Here is a 24261-nt window from a genome sequence, read left to right as displayed (position 1 = left end):
CAGCCCAGTCCAAGCATGAGGCCCCCGAAATGTCTCCCACAAGGGAATGAAGCACCCCCATGCTTGGCTGAATTAAAGCCTGGTTTTGGTGCTCAGGAATCGGGAGGCAAAACAAGCCCAGAGGCAAAGGGATGTCAGAGTGGCCTCTTTGTGGCATCATCCCAGCGCTCAGCGGAGGGTCAAGTCACTAGTCCTCATGGAAATATTCTCTGGCAGGGGCAGGCTGAGGATGAGGCTTCTGAGGCTCGTGCTGAACTGATTCTGGGCTGAGGCCAAGGAAGCTCTCCTTGGAGAAGCCGCAAAATCTGCAGCCCATCTTCTTCAAAAGGCACATTCCATTCTGAATGCATGCATTCATTCATTCATTCATCCAGCCAGCCCACATTCAGATTTCTGGAGCCAGCACAGAGCCGGATGGGTGGTCCGAATGCTGTGCCTCTGTTGGGAAACATCTGTGCAAGACAACAGCTCACTCCCCCACCACCACGCATGCAGAGATCCAGAAATGCAATTTTCGGTAAACACAAGCGAATGAACAGGGCACGGTCCAGTTTCCAAATGGGAAGGCAGAGTCTAGGGAGAGGCTGCAAAAAAATAAAATATAGAAGCCAGCGAGGTGCAAGGATAGCAGGGTCAGATTGGAGACTGGGGTGATCTTGCAGACAGTAGCCAGGTTTCTGCAACACGCAGTGAGGATTCACAAATGTTGTATGACAGTATTTTAATCGTTAGAAGCAGATTTTGCTGAGTGATTCTATTGCACCGAACCTTTCAGAATTTTGTTTGTATGTCAATAAAGGTTTGAGACCGGGGTGACCCAGGTTCAAATCCTACCCTGCCCATTCAGTCTTGAAGCCAATAATAATAATAATAATAATAATAATAATAATAATAATAATAATAATAATAATTTTATTTATATCCCGCCCTTCCCAGGCGAAGCTGGGCTCAGAGTGGCTAACAACATTAAAGTAATACAGCATTCTAAAATCCATTCATTATAAAATCGGTTCAAATCAAATTAATAGCAACCATTGGGCTAGAGTTCTGTGAAGAATTACCAAAAGAGGGGGTCAGGCTGTGCCTTGGCCAAAGGCCTGGTGGAACAGCTCTGTCTTGCAGGCCCTGCAGAGAGATGTCAAGTCCCACAGGGCCCTAGTCTCTTGTGACAGAGCATTCCACCAGATTGGGGCCACAGCTGAAAAAGCCCTGGCTTTGGTTGAGGCCAGCCTAACCTCCCTGTGGCCTGGGACCTCCAATATGTTTTTGTTTGAAGACCGTAAGGTCCTCTGTGGGACATACCAGAAGAGGCGGTCCCGTAGGTATGAGGGTCCTAGGCCATATAGGGCTGGTTAAAACCAGCACCTTAAGCCTGATCCTGTATCCCATCGGGAGCCAGTGCAGCTGGTATAGCACTGGGTGAATGTGATCCTGCAGTGAGGACCCAGTAAGGATTCTAGCCGCGGCATTCTGCACCCGCTGGAGTTTCTGGGTCAGTCTCAAGGGCAGCCCCACGTAGAGCGAGTTGCAATAATCAAGCCTGGAGGTGACCGTCGCGTGGATCACAGTGGCTAGGTCAGGGCGAGAGAGGTAAGGAGCCAACTGCTTAGCTTGGCGGAGATGGAAAAATGCCGCCTTTGTTGTAGCTGCATCTGCACCTCCATGGAAAGGGAGGTGTCGAAGATTACACCCAAATTCTTAACGGATGGTGCTGGCACTAATTGCACCCCCGCAAGAGATGGGAGTTGCCCCCCATATCGTCCCGACCCAGCCAAAGGACCTCTGTCTTCAAAAGCCTACTGGGCATGTCTATGGCTAACTTACCTCACAGGGTTGCTGTGAAGATAAAACAGGAAGGAGAGCCATCTATACTGTTCCACAGTCCTCAGAAAAAGGTGTGTGTGTGTATGTAATATTTATTTGTTTGTTTATTTATTGCATGTCCACCCCACCTTTCTCTTCAAGAAGCTCAAGATAGCAGGCATGGTTCTCCACCTCCTCATTTAATCCGAAAACATCCCTGAGAGGTAGGTTAGGCTGAAAGGCAGTGACTGAACCCCAAGGTCACTCAGGAAGCTTCATGACCATGTGGGGATTTGAACCCTGTTCTCCCAGGTCCTAGTCCAGCCTCTCCACTTGCCTCACAGAGACACATTTCCCCAAATCCATGTGGATACGCTTATTCTTCAATCCTTCACCTCTCCCCCTCAAACAAATTATAAACTTGCAAAACTGCCTTGAGGATCTGGGTGTGTATGAGTGTTGGTGACGGCACGTGCATTGGCCAATAGACACCCCTCGCGTCTAGCTTTTCCCTCGCTGCACTTGACCACATTGGAAATCTTGCAGAACTGGTTTTTCAGAGCCTGGACAGAAAAGGGCGGCACTCTATGTCCTGAACAGTAAAGGATATTTTCTACACTAGCCCACGGCTCAAACAAATTCCTGATTTTCTTCTCTGGCAACATGGCAAACGAGCGACAGCCTTTGGTTCGATTCAGGGCACATTGCCAAGCCTTTTGTACAAAGTGGCAAACGTCGATTAAACAGGTACAGATGGAGGAGTGTTTGAATTGACTCAAAGGCTGCCAGATGCAGGCAGAATGGAAGAAGGGTTAAGTTTCTTGGCACGCTGTCTTAATTTATGGTCCGTTTGTTTTGATCTAATCTGTCCAGGGCCAAAGCATGGGGCAGAGAGGAGGGGCAGAGAGGCACCCTGAGGGCACAGAAAACATGACGTCACAGCAGGAAGCAGAACTGGAAAATCTTACCAACTGGTTGTTTTCGTAGATGTTTTCTTTGCTCAGAGCATCGAAGTTTCTGGAAAAGAAGGTCAAAGAGAAGGGGGGTTTAAGCCAAACAAGTGAGACCGGGCACCGAGAACTTTATTCAGCTGGAGAGTGGAGCATGCGATCCTGCCGGGTGCAGGGATCTGAGTTTCAATCCCTGCAGGGATTGTTGCAGGCAAAGCACACCCAGCAGGATCGAACCCTCAGCTCGCCAGCTCCGCTCACCATTTAGGGCACCGTGATCTTGCACGATTTCCTCAGCGTTTTCCACGCAGCTGCGATGTTGTGCATTTGCAGCGTGAAATCACAGTACCCAAAATGGCCCTCATGTTCTCGCAAGAAAAAAAGGGAATACGACACCCCAGAATATGGCGTCCTGGTTTCTCCCTTTTGATGCACTGGAGGGTACGAAATGGGGCCTCCTAAGAATTCCCAGCACCCTTAACAAACTACAGCTCCCAGAATTCTTTGCAGGGGGGAAGCCATGCCTGTTTAAAACGGCATGATGCTGGTTTAAACGTATGCTGTAAATGTGGCCAGAGAAGCAGGTAGATACGTTTATTAAAAGCACCTTCCAAACTTGCTGAGGAACATGAGAACACCCCCAAATCCTATAACCGCCATCCCCAACTCCATGCATCTCCAGAGATCTTGAACTACAACTCTCTTAAGCCTGAGGAATGCTGGCTTGCACTCGCCTCTGATCTCAGACCAAGCCACAAGCAACCAATTGTCCACTGAGTGGGTGGGTGACTCTGTACAGGAATACCTTGGTTCTCAAATGCCTTGGCACTCATACAACTTGGAACCCAAACACTGCAAACCCGGAAGTAAGTGTTCTGGTTTGCAAACCTTTTTCAGAAGCCGAACATGCTCCGTTTTGAGTGTTACGCTTCCATTTTGAGTACAGTGGTACCTTGGGTTACATACACTTCAGGTTACAAACGCCTCAGGTTACAAACTCCGCTAACCTGGAAGAGTTACCTCAAGTTGAGAACTTTGCCTCAGGATGAGAACGGAAATCGTGTGCCAGCAGCGCAACAACAGCAAGAGGCCCCATTAGTGAACACACGCCTCTAGTTGAGAACAGTTTCAGGTTAAGAACGGACCTCCGGAATGAATTAAGTTCATAACTAGAGGTACCACTATACATGGTTTATTGCTTTCATTTCATGGATCAATGGTCTTGTTAGATAGTACAATGTATGTTAAATTGCTGCTTTAGGGGTTGTTTTTAAAAGTCTGGAATGGATTAATCCGTTTTGCATTACTTTCTATGGGAAAGCCCGCCTTGGTTTTGGAATGCTTTGGTTTTGGAACGGACTTCCGGAACGGATTAGGTTTGAGAACCAAGGTACCGCTGTACTGGGAAGAACTGGGCACGGAGAGCTAGCAGGCATTTTCCACAGCAGTTTTAGGGAGGCATGACTCAGGACCGATGAGTCATCAAAAATGAGCTTGAGAACACATTTCCTCCGAAGGCATAGCTGGTTGGGCAACGCAGACGCCGCAAAGCAGCCAAAAAAACCACGCTGATCTTTGCTCTTTATTACTCCGGCTCAAGACTTGAAAGGAAATCATCACCACCGGAGCTTTAAGTTTATAATCCTGCTGCAATTTGGAGGCAGCGCCCTCGCTTTCTCTTTCATTTCTACCTGGGCACTAACCTTAAGACCCACCTGGCAAGTGCAAAGTTCGGCATGCAAACACAGAGGTTGGGCACGGGAGGAAAGTCCCCTGCTGGCTTGCGTGTCCAGCCACAGATAAGGACACTAGAGCAGGACAGTAGGGTGAGAAAAGGAGAGGTGGAAGAGATGGAAAGAAGATAAAGTCCCTGCCAGAGAAGAATGGCGGATGAAGTTGATGGACTATGCTGAAATGGCTAAAATGACCGGAAGAATCAGAAATCAGGAAGACGTTTCCAATAGTTTGACCGGCTGTGCAATGGTTAGAGCAGGCTTCCTCAACCTCAGCCCTCCAGATGTTTTGAGACTACAATTCCCATCATCCCTGACCACAGGTCCTGCAAGCTAGGGATCATGGGAGTTGTAGGCCAAAAACATCTGGAGGGCCGAGGTTGAGGAAGCCTGGGTTAGAGGATTGAATCCTGCTTCAAAACCCCACTCAGCCACAAAGTTCACTGACTAGCCTCAGGCCATTTGCTCCGTCACAGCCTATCCTACCTTACAGGGCTGCTGTTGAGGACAAAACAGAGAAGGGTCCAGAGGAAAAGTGGGATACAAATATAGTAAATGAAACCATAATGGCAAGTAAGTAGCAGTCCTAGTATGTTAATAATAATAATAATAATAATAATAATAATAATAATTTATTATTTATACCCCACCCATTCGGCTGGGTTTCCCCAGCCACTCTGGATGGCTTTCAACAGAATATTAAAATAGGATAGTCTATTAAACATTAAAAGCTTCCCTAAACAGGGCTGCCTTCAGATGTCTTCTAAAAGTCTGGTAGTTGTTGTTCTCTTTGACATCTGCTGGGAGGACGTTCCACAGGGCGGGTGCCACTACCAGTGGCGTAGCGTGGGTTGTCAGCACCCGGGGCAAGGCAAGTAATTTGCGCCCCCTAACCCGTGGATTTGCGCCCCCTAACCCGTGGATTTGCGCCCCCTAACCCATGGATTTGCGCCCCCTAACCCTACCCCCCAGATGTTGCGGCCGGTGCGGCCGGCCCCCCCTGCACCCCCCACGCTACGCCACTGGCCACTACCAAGAAGGCCCTCTGCCTGGTTCCCTGTAACTTCACCTCTCGCAGCGAGGGAACCACCAGAAGGCCCTCTGCTTTGGACCTCAGTGTTCGGGCAGAACGATGGAGGTGGAGACACTCCTTCAGGTATACTGGACCAAGGCCGTTTAGGGTGTTAAAGGTCAGCACCAACACTTTGAATTGTGCTCAAAAATGTACTGGGAGCCAGTGTAGGTCTTTCAAAACCGGTGTTATGTGGTCTCGGCGGCCGCTCCCAGCCACCAGTCTAGCTGCCGCATTCTGGATGAGTTGTAGCTTCCAGGTCACCTTCAAAGGTCGCCCCACATAGAACACAAACTGAATTCACTAGTCCATCTTACTTGACGTTTGCACATTGCTACTGTTGCTCTCCAGTTTTCTGAACTGCCCTTTGCTGGAATGTGAGTTTGTCCTTTCCTGTACATGAACACAACGCAGATGAAGAGAAGCTGGAAATAGTTGCTCAGTTGTCCTCCGCTCCCCCAAACGATCCTGCCCATACTTGCATCTCAGCTCAGGGCAAGGAAGGACAAGGGGTCTGAGGCTGACCCTGAGTCTCTGACCCCCACATGCCTGTGGCAAGTTTCCAGCATCACCATATCAACATCCTGGGAAAGGCTTGACCTGTTGATTTCTGCCTGTTGTGCAAAAAGCCCCACTCTGTAGAAGCCAAGCGATTTCCTCGAGGGCATGCGGTCTCCTCTATCATTTCACAGCTGCTTTAAAAAAGGAAATTTTTGCAAGCTGTAGGAAAGGGGAGAAGCGGCACATAATAAAATTCCCCCCTCCAAATTCTACACAACTATTAAAGGCGCAGGAGGTCAAACAAACCTGCCTGGTGCAGTAATGAAACTGGAGTGGAAATCTATTCAAGATGTTATATAGCTGGTCCTTAACACCTACCAAAATAGCTAACATGTATAAGACAAAAACAAATCTGTGCTGGAGGTGTGGTAAAACAGAGGGGACACTTATACATGTTTGGTGGACCTGTGAAAAAAATCAAAAGCTTCTGGAATATAGTACAGTGGTACCTCGGGTTACATACTCTTCAGGTTACATATGCTTCAGGTTACAGACTCCGCTAACCCAGAAATAGTGCTTCAGGTTAAGAACTTTGCTTCAGGATGAGAACAGAAATTGTGCTCCGGCGGCGCAGCAGCAGCGGGAGGCCCCATTAGCTAAAGTGGTGCTTCAGGTTAAGAACAGTTTCAGGTTAAGAACACACCTTCGGAACGAATTAAGTACTTAACCCGAGGAACCACTGTATATGACAAGCTTAAAAAAATGTTTCAGTATAACTTTATGAAAAATACAGAAGCTTTTCCACCAGCGATAATGGACACAGGTATAGCAAGAGAAGATCAGAAAATATTCCTCTATGCCACAGGAGCGGCAAGGATCCTAATTGCTAAAAACTGGAAAAAAGAATTTGTGCCAACAAAAAAGGAATGGCAAGACAAACCGTTACGAGTATATTGAACTGGCTAGATTGACAGAGGCAATTAGTAATGAAACTGGAGTGGAAATGAAGGGAAAGCAGGGAGAACCGAGGGGAATCCCGTATCCTCAGAACAACACAGGGGCAGCGAAAAAAGGATTCCCGCTGCCACAGTTTGAAAGGAAAGTTGATTCCCTGGCCAGGAAGAGAACAGAAGGGAGAGAAGTTCAAGGAAATGCCTGAGGGAGGTGGGAGGGGCTGGCAGGAAGCAGGAAGGAGGATATACATGAAAAGGGAAAAAGGAGGGTAAATAATGAAGAGACAAAGGCCACTTGGCACTATAAATAAAGGGCCGTGATGCCACTTTAAACAGCTGTGGTTTCATAGAATCATAGGACTGGGGAGGGAACCCAAAGGTCATCTAGTCCAACCCCCGGCAATGCAGGAATCTCAACTCGATCTTATAGGACAGATGACCATCCAACCTCTTATTAAAAACCCCCAATGAAGGTTATGAAGATATGGAGATAAAGAGGAGCTCAGCTGCCTCTCCTGGCTCGGGTGCCGCTGACTCAGGACAGAGGCAGGAAAGTACTTTGCCTTCTCTACGGTTTCAGTGAAGACTCACTTTTACTTCTGGATCCTCAGCACAAGAGATTTTTCCTTCCTCCGCTCACAAATCGGCTTCAGGTCAGCTTCCAGTTCAGCTCCTCAAAGAATCCTGGGAGCTGCGGTTTTATAGGGTGCTGAGAGTCGCTGGGAGACCCCCTCTATTGCCCTCACACAGCTGCAGACAATCTTAATTGGCTACGAGTGATCGCCAAAGAAGAAAGAAGAAGTAGCAGTTCCCAGAGTGGTTCAACAACCAATCCCTCTTCCCAAGGAAATCTGGGAATTGTAGCTCCCTCGCTACATGGGAATACTGTATTTTTTGCACCATAACACTCACTTTTTTCCTCCTAGAAAGTAAGGGGAAATGTCTGGGCGTGTTATGGAGCGAATGCCTGCGGGTGGCGGGGGGGGGGATCTGCTGCAGTCGTGAGCAGAGGATCCATGGTTCCCCTTCCTTCCCTCCTCTGTGGCTCGCTTTGAAACAGCAAAGCGGGAGAAGAGCTGCTGAGTGGGGAGGAGAGAGGGACAGAGAGCCTGCTTCTTTAAAGGAGCAAAGCGGGAGAGGAGAGGAGCCTTCTCCCTTTATACTCCTCTTCTTCATTATTAGCAGCATCCTTCTCCACACACCCCACGCGTGCTTCTTCTCCCCTTAAACCCCTCTCCTGCATTATTAGCAGCATCCTTCTCCACACACCCCATGCGTGCTCCTTGTCCCTTGAGTGCTTTTCCTTCCCTCCCCACTTAAAACGTGGTTACAAAGCACGGATCCACATGGATCCTCAGGATTTTTGCACTGGGTCACCCCAAATTCACCATCAGATCATATAGCACGTCCATGGCTACATCTTGCACCAAAAAAATCACGCACCCACTGTTGCCTGGGGCCGCAGTGGTGCAAAAACGTGGTTACAAAGCATGGATCCACATGGATCTTCAGGATATTTGCATTGAGCTACTCCAAACTCACTGTCAGATCACATGTCTGTGGCCACAGCATGAACCACAAAAATCATACATCCACTGTTTCGTTTAGAATATTTTTTTCCTTGTTTTCCTCCTCTAAAAACTACGTGCGTGTTATGGTCTGGTGCGTGTTATAGAGCGAAAAATACGGTAATCATACTGGTCTACTTCGCAGGGTCGCTGTAAAGATTATCAGGAAAAAGTATGTGAATTGCTCCCAGCACTCAGCTCTTAAGGTAGATTTGCGGTGTGTGCATGTCAAACATTGGAGGCAATGACTTCAGCTCGTCCATGATAATATGACAGCAGCAATCACAGATAACAATGGCTCTTAGTGAACCATTCACAGTGGCATCAGGTGTTAAACAGGGCTGTGTTATCACTCCAACTCTATTTATTATTTTCATCGCCACGATCCTACCCTTTGTCAAATGGAAACTCCCCACCGGAGTAGAAATAATATATTGAACAGATGGAAAGCTCTTTAAGCTGAATAGGCTGAAAGCAAAGAATAAGATTACCATAACCTCCGTCATAGAGCTTTAGTATGCTGATGACAACGTAGTGTGTGCACACTCAGAGGATGACCTCCAAACCATCCTAAATATCTTCGCAGAAGCTTATGGAAATCTTGGCCTATTGCTCAACATCCAAAAAACCAAAGTGCTGCACCAACAAGCACAAAAAACCCCTCTGCAGTGTCACAAATCCAACGCAATGGTGTAACGTTGGAAAGTGTTGGTCACTTCTCCTGCCTGGGGAGTTAACTTTCCACAAGGGCCGACATTCATGCCAAAACTCAGCAACACCTCAGCTCTGCAAGTACAGCTTTCTTCCGGTCGAAGTGCAGAGTGTATGAGGACTGGGACATTCGTAGGGAAACCAAAATGCTTGTTTACAAAGCAAGCTGGTGCCTTCATCAACCTGGTGCCCTCCTGGTGCTCTGGACCACAAATCCCCCCCCCCCGTGCTTGTTGGGGCTTTTGGGAGGTAACAGAACAAAAGATGTTTTTGGGGGGGAGCAGCAAGCTGGTAAATGATCTTTTACCGCAACTTAAGAAACAGCATAGAGAGGGTCACAGAAACCGCCCCACCAAAGCCCACTCCCTATTAACACCAGAGATATGTCTGCATCAAAATCCTGCTCAACTTCACCCAAAAGTCTCCTCCCCACAAAATATATATATATCTTGCCCTCTATATCCATTATGCAAATCAGACCAGTGGGCAGAATTGACTCAGCTTCTGCTGGTCGTATTGAACAGGCGAGAAGCCACACGGGGCGCTCAGTTCCCATGCTTGTGAAACACGGACCACTTATAAGAGCCAGTGTGGTGTAGTGGTTAAGAGTGGTAGACTTGTAATCTGGGGAACCGGGTTCACGTCTCCGCTCCTCCACATGCAGCTGCTGGGTGACCTTGGGCCAGTCATACTTCTTTGAAGTCTCTCAGCCCCACACACCTCACAGAGTTTTTGTTTTGGGGGAGGAAGGGAAAGGAGATTGTTAGCCGCTTTGAGACTCCATAGGGTAGTGATAAAGTGCAATATCAAATCCAAACTCCTCTTCTTCATCATCTCCAACTCCTCGAAAGATTCCATCAACGGTGTCTCCGAAAAAGTTTACACATCACTGGGGAAGACAGGCAAACTAATGCCAGTGTACTGGAAGAAGCAAAGATCTCCAGTGTCGAAGGACTGATTCTTCAATATCAACTTCATTGGACTGGTCATGTTGTGCGGATGCCTGATGATCGTCTTCCAAAGCAACTACTCTATTCCGAACTTAAAAATGGAAAGCGTAATGCTGGTGGTCAACAAAAGAGGGTTAAAGACTCTCTCAATGCAAATCTAAAAAAATGTAGTAGAAACACCGACAACTGGGAAACACTGGCCTGCGTGCGCTCCAGTTGGAGAACAGCCTTCACCAAAGGTGTCATGGGCTTTGAAGATGCTGGAACTCAGGACACAAGGGAGAAACGTGCTAAGAGGAAGGCACACTCACTGTGATCAACTCCCGTCCGGAAACCTATGTCCCCACTGTGGAAGGATGTGTGGATCCAGAACTGGCCTCCACAGTCACTTGCGGACTCACTGTTAAAACCGTGTTTATGGAAGACAATCTTACTCGGCTAGAGTATTCCTGTCAAGATTCAACAGGCACTTTCCAGAAACAGCTGAAGACACTTTTGATCCGACAGATAGATAAAGGGGCCTTTTACACTATGCTTCACTGGGATTTTAATCATGTTGTGTGTTTTTAACAGTTTTTAATTATGTTATGTGCAAATCACCTTGGGACAGTGGTTTAGAAGGTGATTAACAAATTGTAAAAATACCAAGGCAGGGGCTAGCCCTTGGGCGAGCAGATTCTGTTTCACTTCTCTCCTCCGACCCTCTCGCCTGCTTTTCCTGAGAAGGATGTGGATGATGTATAAACAGCCAAACATGTGTCAGACCTGTTAGCAAAGCAAGTCAAAACAATAACAGGCGGGCAGGCTTTCCATCTAAACTATTTGCTTTAGCCTCCACATTCCAAGGGGTAAGTTTAGCGTCTGTTTGCTGAGAAATAAACGCTGTTTAAACACAGATGCAATCAAGAGAAAGGATATGGGACAAGAATCCTGGCTTTTTTCCAGGAAGGCTGCATTGCAAAGGTCCAGAATCAGATGGGCTCTTAAGAACAGAGCAAAACTTATTGAATCCATCTGCAGATTTAACAGTGAGAGATGTCTGTCTGCAAAACCTCCTTCGGGAGGTTATGAACTCTCCTTCCTCGGAGGTTTTTAAGCAGAGGTTGGGTGGCCATCTGTCCTGGATGCTTTAGCTGAGATGCCTGCATTGCAGGGGGTGGACTAGATGACATTTGGGGGTCCCTTCTGAAATAAAAATTTTAAGGTCTTATATATATAATAAATGTTCATAAATGTACCAACCAAGCACATACATAGATCAGCACAGGAAGACAGTCCTGAAACCATTTTGACTCCCAAACTGACCAAATGTTTTCTCTGCAAGGAGAGAGGGGATCAGAGAACCTTCCCATTGTCTCAGGAATTGGGAAATCACCATCTCAAAGGAATGGCCAGACTACCAGGAAAGGCAATCAGATAAGGCATTATCAGATAACCTGGCAGATAGGAAAAACAACACCATTCAAATTTCTGTTGTAGACCGCCTTTTCTGTGATGTATGTATGATGTATGGAGGGGTGGTCTTGAGCTCCAGGGAAGGCAATTTAAATTGTCTATATAAGGGCGGGCACACCTTTGTTCTGGGTTCCTCCTCCGTCCTTCTGCGTGTGAGAGGAGCACCCTGTTGCAACAGATCAATAAAGATCAGGCTTACGAGCTGCTTTGCTTCTCAATATTCTCTGGTTGGCCTCTGTTCTTTTCTCTGACTGATGGAGAACCTGCAAAGGACTCTATAAGGGCTTGATACGGAGGGGGGGGCATGTCTTCTTCACCTCCTTCTTCGCTACAATATATCCATTTATTTCCAATTGTCAATGTCAAAAGGGACTAAAATCTATAAAATTCATAGAAAATCAACGTGCCAATTTGCTCAATTTCTCTAGGACTCCATGACACCTCCCCTGTCCTCCATAATCCCTCAAGCAAGGTGTCAAGACCCTAATCCTGTCAAATCACTCTGCCAAGCCTTTCCTCCGGGCAATGCCAGGTGGCAGACCATGCATACATGGACCATTGTCTTCTCATCAGATACTCGAGATGTGCTTATCTGCGCATATCTCCAGCTCTGCATAATCCCCCCTCCCTCCTCCATATGTTAATCCTGTGTAACCCAACCTCTTCTTAATGTATTCATGATGTAACTAGGATGTATTTTGCACTGTATTCTGGGACATGGAGGGAAGTTTCAAAAGTTCATGTCACCCCTTTCTCGCTGTTCAATCTCGCCTTGAACCTGTTGCGCAATAAACTTGGATCTTCTGCAGTTTGCTCCTGTCTCCGGCTGAGCTCATTTTCTTCCGCAGGGACCCGCGGACTTAGTCCGACGAGCTGGGTGGCAGAGTAGCCCCGCACCCAGATTTTACCATAACAGGCTCTTGCGTTCCCCATAAGGGAATAAGGGCAGATTTTTGTTTATTACACTTCCAACTCAACATTTCTACGATTCTTTGACCTGTTGGTGCTGAAGGCAGAGGAGAGGGCTGGGGAGAAGATGCAGCGATGCAGGGATGCAACTCAACCGCTCAGCTGTCTCCTTTCTCATTTCCCACCAGTTCCTTCGTCAGAGTCAGCCACATGGAAGGAAGTGGAACAAGGACACATTATGCCACAGTGCCTCAGACAGTCATGCATAACCTCTGAGTTCATTCATCATGTGCGTTTGGGGTTTCAACAGGGATGGTGTCATCCGGTGGGCGAAGTTTGGTTGTGAGCGATTCCTTTGTCTGGCCCTGGTTTTGCAGGAGTGGAGGGTGATATAGTGGACCCCCGAGAGGCCTGTGGAAAACTTCTTAGTTTTCTTAACTCCCAAGAGAAGGCAGTTCCTTTCCTTTGCTTCTTAATCCTTTTGTTCCTGCAATGGATTTACTTGGAAGAGAAGGGGCTGAATTTTGTTATTTATTATTTGGAATTCCATCCTGCTTTTTGTGGGTGGCAACTGCCAATTTGAATTAATTTTGAAGCTTCGGGAGACGAACGGTGAACTTTTTAGCTTTGGGGGAATGCATGCAGCCCTAGTGTGAATCTAGGGCAAAACGGGGGGGGGTGAACTTGCTGAAATGGGAGGGGCAAGCTGTGCTGTGCAGCCCCCACTCAGGCACTCCCTATTGCAGCTGATCTCACCAGGGCTTGCTGTGACTGCCGATCAGCTGATTGGACCATCAGCTAGAAGGGGCCATGAGGGTCATCTAGGCGAACCCCCTGAAATGCAAGAATATTTTGCCCAGCGTGTGTCTTGAACCCATGACCCGGAGATTAAGGGCCTCATGCTCTACCGACTGAGATATCCAGGATACTCAAGAGGTTCAGAAAAGGGCAACCAAAATTATTGATATTCCACACTAGGGATCATTAGGGAAAAGAGCTGAAAAGAAAAATGCTGGTATTGTGACACCGTGATGCAAATCTCAACTGCATTTGGAATACCGTGTAGGGTTCTGGTCACCTCAACCCAAAAAGGAGACGGAAGAGTTGGAGAAAGTTCAGGAAAAGGCAATGCAGATAATCGAGGGGATGGATCAACAACCTTACAAGGAAAGGCACCAGCATTTGGGAGTTTTTTGTATAGGGAAAAGGCAAGTTAGAGGGGATAAGATACGTACAAGTTTATAAAAATTAGGCATGGCATGAAGAAAGTGGATAGATAAAAGTTTTGCTCCCTCTCTCAGAATATTAGAGGATATCCAGAGAAACTGAACATTGGAAGGTTCAGGACAGACAAAAATAATTTATCCACATAGCCCATAGTTAAATTGTGAGGTTCCCTACAGCAAAATGTGATAATGGCCACTAACTTGGATGGCTTTTAAAGAAGATTGCAGAAATCCATGAAGGTAAAAGCAATCAGCAGTGACTAGCCATGACAACTCTGTATTATCACTTTTGCTTTTAGGTGAAAAAACTTGTTCAGATCTCACCTCTGTCCTGAACTGGCAAGCCACCCTGCGGGCTTCAGCCAGCACTAATGCCACCCCTACCTCGTAGGGTTGTTGTACGGATTGTCAGGACAAAATTAATGAGCATGTTTTTAAAACCTCCTTTCATCCAGATTGACTCCAGGGCAGGATACAGGTTTGTTTGTTTGTTTGTCTGTCTGTTTTTAAGCACACAAGACGAAACTGAGGGGGAAGGAGCAGGCAAGTACACTTTAAAAGTGCAAAAGAACTTTTCAAAAGGCTGAGCAAACAAAAAGGTGTGGGGGTTTTTTACTTGGCGCCTAAAAGAAAGCTGTGATGCTGCCAGGTGAGCCTCAGGGGACGGCATCCCATAACAGAGGAAGAAAGCTTCTCTCACTAAGCGCCACCCACTTCGCTTGAAAAGGGAAGGCACAAACAGAGGTGGACACTGGAACATGATTTCAGAGCAAAGGCAGATTGATAAGGAAGTTTATTGGATCGACCTGGATGTTTACAGGTTAATGAATGTGAAACTCTATTGCCCAAAGCAGCCTCCTGCAAACTGCTGCCCTCCATAAGTTGTTGGGCTCCAACTCCATCAGCCCCAGCCAGCATGGCAAATGGACAGGGGGTGATGGAAGTTGTGGTCCCCAGCATCAGCAATTACTACTACTTAGAGAGAGATATCCCTGCATCATATTTTCTGATCGGAGCACTTTGACATTTCATCTTATGTAGGAACAACTTTGGACCACAAACCCCAGCTGATCCTGCCTTTTAGAGACATGAAGAAGTTGCCTCCAACTGACACCACCTATATTATTATTATTATTATTATTATTATTATTATTATTATTATTATTATTTGCTTTAAATATCCTGCCTTTGCATGGTTCTCCCTGCCTCCTCATTTAATGCTCACAACAGCCCCGTGAAGTAGACCAGGTTGAGAGTAAGTGCCTGTTCCAAGATATAGCTCAGTTGCTTAGAGTGTGGTGTTGGTAATGCCAAGGTTGCAGGTTTGATCCCTGTATAGGACAGCTGAGTATTCCTGCATTGCAGTGGGTTAGACTAGATGTTCCTCAGGGTCCCTTCCAACTCTATGATTCTGTGATTTATGACCAAGGGAACCCTGGTCACTCCCAGGCCTTTGTCCAACACTCTAACCACTGCACTATGCTGGCTTAAGTCCCTGGTAGACTGCATCTGTCCATGGAGGTAAAGGTGAAGGTAAAGGGACCCCTGACCATTAGGTCCAGTCGTGGCCGACTCTGGGGTTGCGGCGCTCATCTTGCTTTATTGGCCGAGGGAGCCGGCATACAGCTTCCGGGTCATGTGGCCAGCATGACTAAACCACTTCTGGCGAACCAGAGCAGCACACCGACATGCCGTTTACCTTCCCGCTGGAGCAGTACCTATTGATCTACTTGCACTTTGACGTGCTTTCGAACTGCTAGGTTGGCAGGAGCAGGGACCGAGGAACGGGAGCTCACCCGTCGTGGGGATTCGAGCCGCTGACCATCTGATCGGCAAGTCCTAGGCTCTGTGGTTTAACCCACAGTGCCACCCGTGTTCCACTTAGCTATTCCAGCAGACCCTCCTCTGAAAGCTCTACCTGCCAGAAACTTGCCATCCTGCCCTCTTCGCCCCCAGCACTTTGCAAGGGTTCTTTGCACACACACACCAAGTCCTTAATTTCAAGGGGGTGAGACCCTAAGACAACCCATTCCCCAGCTCTCTCTCTCTCTGTAGAACTCACATGAGATCCGGCCTGTGGCGATGAAGGATAGCACAGAAGGCCAAGCCGTCCCGGAAAGAAGTGGTCATGTTGGTGATGCTGACATCCCGGTATCCTTGGCACTGTTGCTTGCACCATTGCTGGAGGGCTTGGATAGCTGCCATCTTGGAGGGGGGCGATGAAAATACGAGGAAGCGATGGAGAAGGAGGAGAGAGCGGTTCAGAGCCCCTCGCCTTCGCTTCTGGGCTGCTCAGCGCAGGGTTGGAGACGCCGGCGGTCTTCCGAAGCGCGCCGCCGTCTAAAGCTCTCCCCGCCCCTATCCAGCCCCCCAAGTCGCCCCGCGCCCTCCTTTTTCCATAGCAGGAGGCGAGGCGAGGAAAGCTGCAGGCAAAACTGTCTGAAATCCCAGGCACACGTGTCTAGCAGCGGGGCAACGTCTGGTGGCCAGCCACGTCGCGCGCTCCAAAATGTGCCAAATTGTTGTGGGGCGCGGGGCGGGCACTCTGTGCGAAAGACCCTCCCCAAATCCGGCGCCCGGGAAGAGCAGCGCCGGCGCAAATCCAGCCCCGCTCCCGATCGGTGGAACGGAAAGCGGCCGCGGCGCTTCCGACGTGCGCCAAGACGCACGACCTCTCCAAAAAGTACCCCAAAGGCGCCCGTAGGAGCGGGCGGCCGGCCGGGCGGAGGGAGCCCCGTAAGGAGCGATCGCGTCGGGGAGGCTCCGCCGGGAAAGCCGGAGAAACTCCAGCCTCCGGATCTGTGGGAAAGAGGAGGCGGGGAGGGAAAAGGAAAACTTCGGCGGCGGGGGGAGCCGGGGAGCCAATGGCCGAGCCTGGAGCGCAGGAGGGCGGGGAGCGGGACGAGACGAGAAGAACTCCGCCTCCCCGCCTCCCCGTCGGGCCTCCAGCGGCGATCTTCTGCGTGCTTACTCTACGGTGCGCTCCGGAGTGGTCCAGTGGGGTGTCCTGGCCTGATCCTATGCATGCTTACTTTGGAGTAAGCTGCGCTTCGCGCAGTTGGGAGGATCGGGTCCCTGCAAAGGATTCCCAATGGTGGGGCGAGCGGTCGGATCCTGATTGCACTTTCTCAAAAGTAAGCTCCTAGAGTCCTATATAGGACGTCCAGCCCAATCCTATTGTCCAACAGGAAAACGATCTAGATCATTTATGATTATCATTTTTTAAACACAGGGCTCGGCTGGGGGGAGCTGTCCATTTATTCCTACTTTTGGCTTCCTGCTTCTTAGGTAAAGGTAAAGGCACCCTTGACCATCAGGTCCAGTCATGACTGACTCTGGGGTTGCAGCGCTCATCTCGCTTTACTGGCCGAGGGAGCCGGTGTACAGCTTCCAGGTCATGTGGCCAGCATGACTAAGCCGCTTCTGGCAAACCAGAGCAGCACACGGAAACGCCGTTTACCTTCCCGCCAGAGTGGTACCTATTTATCAACTTGCACTTTGACATGCTTTCGAACTGCTAGGTTGGCAGGAGCAGGGACCGAGCAACGGGAGCTCATCCTGTCGCGGGGATTCGAACCGCCGACCTTCTGATCGGCAAGCCCTAGGCTCTGTGGTTTAACCCACAGCGCCACCCACTTCTTAAGCAGTTCCTAATCCATAAGAGGGCCTCTGCTCTTATCCTCTGTTTTTTGCACCTCTGGAGACAATGGAGAAGTGCTCCTTCCTGGCTAAAGTCAAACTGTTGGAGAGTTACAGCGCCTGCCGTGGCTGTAGAGCCCGATAGGGGAGAGACATGTTTTGTTGCAGCTGGGACACATGAAAGTGTCCAGTTGTGCTGCTGCAAATGCACCAGGGTGATTCTTCTCTCTGCTCCTCCCAGCGGTCATTCCTCCTCTGGTCACTGCTGTGGATGCACAACTTGACTGCTCTTGTCTCCAGGGGATTCCCGCAGAAATCTCCTAAAACAGACGGTTGCCAACAACTACAAAATAGTATCTTTAACAATGCTTTTCAACCAAGACTGACACTACCCCCCCCCCACAAGTACACTATATAAAAGAATATAAGCCTTACCCCCTCCCCCTTCCTCTCCCCCCTCTTCTTCTCCAGCCTTATACTGTACTCAGCACTAATGTTTCATAACAAATGTCACTGGTCTGTGAGAAATCCTGAAACAAGAGTCCAGGCATGTGCTTTTGCAAACCAAGGAGATCTTTAATCAACAACAGCAATGCTTTCCAACCCATTTCACCAGAACAGACACTAAGCTAACCAGCCTGTGATTTCCCCCTGGAAATTCCCCACTGGATCCCTTAAAAAAAAAAAAAAAAAAGCTTTTTCATTGGCCACTTACCAGTCCTCAAGTTTGGAAGCCGATCTTGGGGACAAATTACATATTTTTGTAAGGAGATAAGCGGTTTTTACATCAGAGTTCTTTCTAAAGATTCTCTCTAATACATAGATAGGCAAACTAAGGCCCAGGGGCCGTATCCGGCCCTATCGCCTTCTCAATCCGGCCTGTGGATGGTCTGGGAATCAACGTGTTTTTACATGAGTAGAATGTGTGCTTTTATTTAAAATGCATCTCTGGGTTATTTGTGGGGCATTCGTTCATTTATTTCCCCAAAATATAGTCCGGCCCCCCACAAGGTCTGAGGAACAGTGGACCGGCCCCCTGCTGAAAAGGTTTGCTGACCCGTGCTCTAAGAGGATGCCTCCCGGACCCAGCAATCTGCCGGGTTTTAATTCGCCAAGGAGGCCCCAAACTCCCCTCAAAGGTCTGCCAAAACAAATAAGGGTTTCCTGAGGGTGGCAGAACCCAAACAGAAAGGGTGTGTGTGTGTGTGCCAGGGCAGGTAGCAAGGAAGGAGGTGCAAGGCCTGCCCTCCTCACCTGCGCTGAGTCCACTTCCAATACTCTTGCTTTCAACGCAAAAGGAGTTGGGAAGATTGGAGAACAGGAAGCTTCTACTGAGGCAAACCCTCTGGTCCATCTAGCTAAGAACTGCCTACTCTTGACTGGTAGCAGCACTGCAAGGTTTCAGGCACAGCCCTGCTTTGGGACCTTCTGTCTACAAAGCAGATTTTCTGACACTGAGCCACAGCCCTTCAGGTGAGAGTCCCTCCCATCCTCTCTGAAATTGAGGACACCCCACACACACACACCCCACATTGCCCCCAAATAGGGATTCACTGATCAGTGTTATGGGCAACGGGCATGGCTGATTTGCTTGTTAGGTAAAGGTAAAAGGACCCCTGACCATTAGGTCCTTTCGTGGCCGACTCTGGGGTTGCGGCGCTCATCTCGCTTTATTGGCCGAGGGAGCCAGCGTACAGCTTCCGGGTCGTGTGGCCAGCATGACTAAGCCACTTCTGGCGAACCAGAGCAGCACACAGAAACACCGTTTACCTTCCTGCTGGAGCAGTACCTATTTATCTACTTGCACTTTGACGTGCTTTCGAACTGCTAGGTTGGCAGGAGCTGGGACCGAGCAACGGGAGCTCACCCCATCACGGGGATTCAAACCGCCGACCTTCTGATCAGCAAGTCCTAGGCTCTGTGGTTTAACCCACAGCGCCGCCCGTGTCCCTGATTTGCTTGTTAACAATGGCTAAATGAACTACGTACCTACCTTTAAAAAGCTCTTCTTTTTCTCTCTTTTTGTGTTTCCTTTCTTCGTCTTTCTCTTTTTGATAGGTTAAGAAAAAGATAAAGTGATAAAAGTGTATTCTGAAAACCTCATTAAGTTCAAAGTGATGCTATGTAATTTCTTTAGTAGTATTTATAAAATATTTAAAACTGGTTAATTGTAATGACTTGATGTAGCAACCACTGTGGCTGTTTTCCCCCCTCTTTGTTATTGTCGAATTCTAAATAAAGTTTTATTCTGCTAAAAAATAAATAAAAATAAAAAGCTCTGTTTTTATTGAAAATTTCCTCCCACTTCACAGACGACAACCAGCAGAAACAGCCGCCTAATCCCATTGCAGCCAAGCAAACATGTGCTTAAATGTCAGCGGAGATTTTTTCAAATCTCATGTCAGCCCCGTGGAAAGATGAAGACTTTAGAAGGCGACGTACGCCTCTCCAAAATGATCTATGGATTATGGTGAAACATGGAATGGTGGAAGAGTCTTTGTTAACATGTGAAATGAGTAGGGGGCCATGATCCGTGCAGGAACCTGACTAGGGGAGGGCAGGGCTAGCATGCATTTGTTGGGTTAATCCTCCGTCAGAACCAGTTCAGTAAAGCACATCTCTCTCCCAGCCTTCTGAGATGCTAGCCAGATCGCATTTGCAGCTAGAAAGCCAGTGAGGGCTGTTGTTCCATCAGATTTCTACCTTCTTATCTTTGCACTTCTCAGTGTTCTTCAACCTTGGGTTCCTGGATGTTGCTGGACTACAACTCCCATCAGCCCTGGCCAAGCTGTCTGAGGCTAATGGGAATCATAGAACTGTAGTGTTAAAGAGTCCGCAAGAGTCATCTCTTCCCACCCCCTGAAGCGCAGGAATCTCAACTAAGGCATCCATGACAGGGGACTATCCAACCTCTGCTTAAAACCCCCAGGGACGGAGAATCTGCCATCTCCCAAGGAAGACTGTTCCACTGTTGAACACTTCCTGTCAGAAAGTTCTTCTTAATGTTTACTCAGCATCTCCTTTCTGAAGAAGTGTCTCCACCCCCATCGTTCAGCCTGGACACTGAGGTCCAGCTCCGAGGGCCTTCTGGCAGGTCCCTCCCTGCGAAATGTGAAGTTACAGGGAACCAGGCAGAGGGCCTTCTCGGTGGTGGCACCTGACCTGTGGAATGCCCTCCCATCAGATGTCAAGGAAATAAACAACCATCTGACTTTTAGAAGACAACTGAAGGCAGCCCTGTTTAGGGAAGTTTTTAAAGTTTGATCTTTTATTGTATTTTTAATGTTTTGTTGGAAGTTGTAACTTGAATCCATTATTTTGAGTTTTGCCCTCTCTGGAGAAGGAGAAAAGCTTGCTCTCCCTTCCATATGTCAGCCATTGAAGTATTTGAAGATGGCTATCATATCTGCTCTCAGTCACCTCTTTTCCAGGCTAAACATACCCAGCTCCTTCAACTGTTCCTCATCAGGCTTGGTTTCCAGACCCTTGAGCATCTTGGTTGCCCTCCTCTGCGCCCGTTCCAGCTTGTCAACATCCTTCTTAAATTGTGGTACCCAGAATTGGACACAATATTTCAGGTGTGGGCTGACTAAGGCAGAATAGAGTGGTACAATTATTTCCCTTGACCTGGACCCTATACTTCTCTTGATGCAGCCTAGAATAGCACTAGCTTTTTTTGCTGCTACACACACTGTTGACTCGTGTTAAGCTTGTGGTCTACTAAGACCCCTGTATCCTTTTCACATGTACTGCTAGTAGGCCAGGTATCCCTCATCTCTTTTCTTCCTGCCTAAGTGCAGAACCTTACATTTGTCCCGATTGCAATTCATTTTGTTAGTTTTTGCCCAGTTCTCCAATCTGTTAAGGTCATCTTGAAACCCGGTTCTCTCTTCTGCAGCATTAGCTACCCCTCCCAGTTTGGTGTTATCTGCAAACTGGATGAGCACCCCCTCAATACGTTCATCCAAGCCATTTGTAAAGATGTTGAACAACAATGGGCTCAGTCAGCCAGCTGCAAATCCATACCTCATCCAGTTGTAATGCAGTAACATCTCAGGTCCTGAGGTTGAAGAAGACTGTAATAAATCTAACTCACTTCTTTGGGCTGGTTCACACAAGCTCATTCCTTGCTGGCTAATGGAGAGGATCATGTATGGATGAGAAATCATAGCTTAATCACTTCAGACAGACAATTCTGAAGACATTGTGTTCTAACAGAGAGGCAGTTCATATATTCAGGTGAGCAGTAAGGTAAAGATGACCGACTCTGGGGTTGCGGCGCTCATCTCGCTTTATTGGCCGAGGGAGCCAGCGTACAGCTTCCGGGTCATGTGGCCAGCATGACTAAGCTGCTTCTGGCGAACCAGAGCAGCACACGGAAATGCCATTTACCTTCCCGCCAGAGCAGTACCTATTAATCTACTTGCACTTTGACGTGCTTTTGAACTGCTAGGTGGGCAGGAGCAGGGACCGAGCGACAGGAGCTCACCCTGTCGCAGGGATTCGAACCACCAACCTTCTGATCAGCAAGTCCTAGGCTCTCTGGTTTAACCCACAGCACCACCCACATCCACAGGTGAGCATTAGCAAGTGCCAAATAATTACAGTGAGAAGTGAGAAGTGATGGGCATGTCTATCAATTTCACCTCTGTTTTTCATTTTTGTTTCCCCCTAAAGGTCAGCTGGCCCTGTTTCCATGATTTTGCCATTTGCCTTAATATATATATATATATATATATATATATATATATATATATATATAATGATTTTGCTGGTTAGACCTCTCCCAAGGCTAACATTAAATTGTTATGGGTTTTTTTGGGGGGGGTCAGTCTGGATGATACCCTGGGTCCCTTCCAAGCTTGTGATCTCGTGTCCAGTGAGATTCAAAATCTAGTAGAAGAGGCTGCTGAACTGGTTAAACTTGTTCCTTTGTTAAGGGAATGGCATTGGCTGCCCAGTTAAGTACTGCCATTTACATGTTTAAAGTGGTTGCCATAGGGACAGACTAGCAAGCCTTTTCCTACCCCACCAGACAATCAGTAGGCCAAAGAGGGAGAATAACAAGCCAATGATGGATAGAGAACAATAGGCCAAGGGGGACAGAGTTTGAGAGAGTTGTATTTGAGAGTTGGGCTGATGCTGGAAGCTGGAGAATAAGAGTCATGTCTCGCTCTGTATTGGACCCAAAGCTGTGAGCTTGGGGGATTGCCTGGAACATTAATGGGCAAGCAAGATCTGTTGGGGCATTAATGCTGCAAGCCTCTCCATCCTATGCTCAGATGGTAAAGGTAAAGGACCCCTGACAGTTAAGTCCAGTCACAAACGACTCTGGGGTTGCGGAGCTCATCTCGCTTTACTGCCTGAGGGAGCCGACGTTTGTCCGCAGACAGTTTTTCCGGGTCATGTGGCCAGCAGGACTAAACCGCTTCTGGTGAAACCAGAGCAGCACACGGAAACGCCGTTTACCTTCCCGCCGGAGCGGTACCTATTGATCTACTTGCACTTTGATGTGCTTTCGAACTGCTAGGTGGGCAGGAGCTGGGACTGATCAATGGGAGCTCACCCCATCATGGGGATTCGAACCGCCGACCTTCTGATTAGCAAGCCCTAGGCTCAGTGGTTTAGACCACAGCGCCACCCGCATCCCATGCTCAGATGGTACGTATGTGTAAATAAAACCATGTATCCTAATGACATCGCAGTCTTTGTTGACGGTCATTCCAGGGCAACCGAACCCTGGGTGCATGTGGGAACCCCTGGAGTCTCTTGCTGCTCTGAGATTGGAGTGTATGCTCATTGGGGCAGGGAGCTCTCTTTCTTATTTCATGCTGAGAAATGCCATCTACAGTGCTGGCAGCATTTAAGCGATGAGCAATGTCCCCTAACTGGTCATGTATCAGGTTTGTCATGTTACTCCATCCTGGCGGGAGCTGTGTGTGTCTCAGAGAGAGAAACCCTCGCCGTTGATTCACAGGAAATGTCAGGGAAGACCCAACAAACTTACGTCGCTCCCGGGTGACGGTGCGGCAAAACAGGAGAGTTAAGGCTTATTTCCCCCTCTGCCAGAGCTGCTGCTCATAAATTGGGCTGGAATTATTAATAATACATGCCATATAATATATTGATGACAGTTCTATGGGCACGATATGGATAATATACATTAATATATAACCACCGTTACAAATAATTCACCACATTCCCTCCGTCTACATCAGCGGTCACCGGACAATGCATTTACTTTACGGTAAGGATTATAGATGGCGTTATAAATGGCTCGCCGTCCACCGCCCGCAACTTTTCTCCTTTTCCCTCTCCCGCGTCTCGGCGCGCTTTATTATTAATGGGCTCCCGAACTGCCACGGTGCAACGGCGCAAACAATGCGCCATTAATATTTGATGCGGCATCTATAGCCTCCCCCCATCCATCATTTATAACAGGCTACAAAAACATTATAAAACATTTATTACGCGTTTATAGATCATTTCATACTAAAAAGCAAAGTTGTGTTATAAATGCATTATTAATCCTTTACGCCGTTTATAGGAATCTCTTGTAATAAGGGTTTAGCATATGTTGCTCTACAAGCGGGATAATAAATAGGTTGTCGGCCGCTGATGGGAAATATATTACACTGTGGAACTTCGCTTCCTTCAGTCACGGACGGGCTCGGCGGACGAAAGAGGACGGAATCGGCATCTGTTTAGGCCTGCACTGCGTTAGGCGTTAAGCGGCGCCCGCGAGGCATGTCAAAAGGCAAGGCATTTAAAGCCCAGATGGGTTTTAGCAA

At 48.0% G+C, this 24261-nt stretch overlaps 1 protein-coding gene across 2 annotated transcripts in view; it reads right to left on the bottom strand.

The window, feature by feature from the left end:
• The window catches only part of MICALL2 (MICAL like 2), a 48285-nt gene extending 31611 nt beyond the window's left edge, over positions 1-16674 (bottom strand). Inside the window, exons 1-2 of one of the 2 annotated variants that reach the window (XM_083474719.1) lie at positions 15894-16674; positions 2772-2820 (exon numbers count right to left, since the gene is read on the bottom strand). In XM_083474719.1, coding sequence (XP_083330845.1) covers positions 2772-2820; positions 15894-16036 — 192 coding nt within the window. In that variant the 5' untranslated portion in view covers positions 16037-16674. The remainder of the gene's footprint in view (positions 1-2771; positions 2821-15893) is intronic. The other variant, XM_083474718.1, reaches the window with a different exon arrangement.
• Positions 16675-24261: the final 7587 nt, after the last annotated feature.

The sequence above is a fragment of the Podarcis liolepis genome (assembly GCF_965112155.1).
Source record: "Podarcis liolepis genome assembly, chromosome: 14".
Classification (NCBI taxonomy): Eukaryota; Metazoa; Chordata; class Lepidosauria; order Squamata; family Lacertidae; genus Podarcis; species Podarcis liolepis.
Note: the sequence above shows the minus strand (reverse complement) of the source record. Positions and strands in the feature narration are given on the sequence as shown.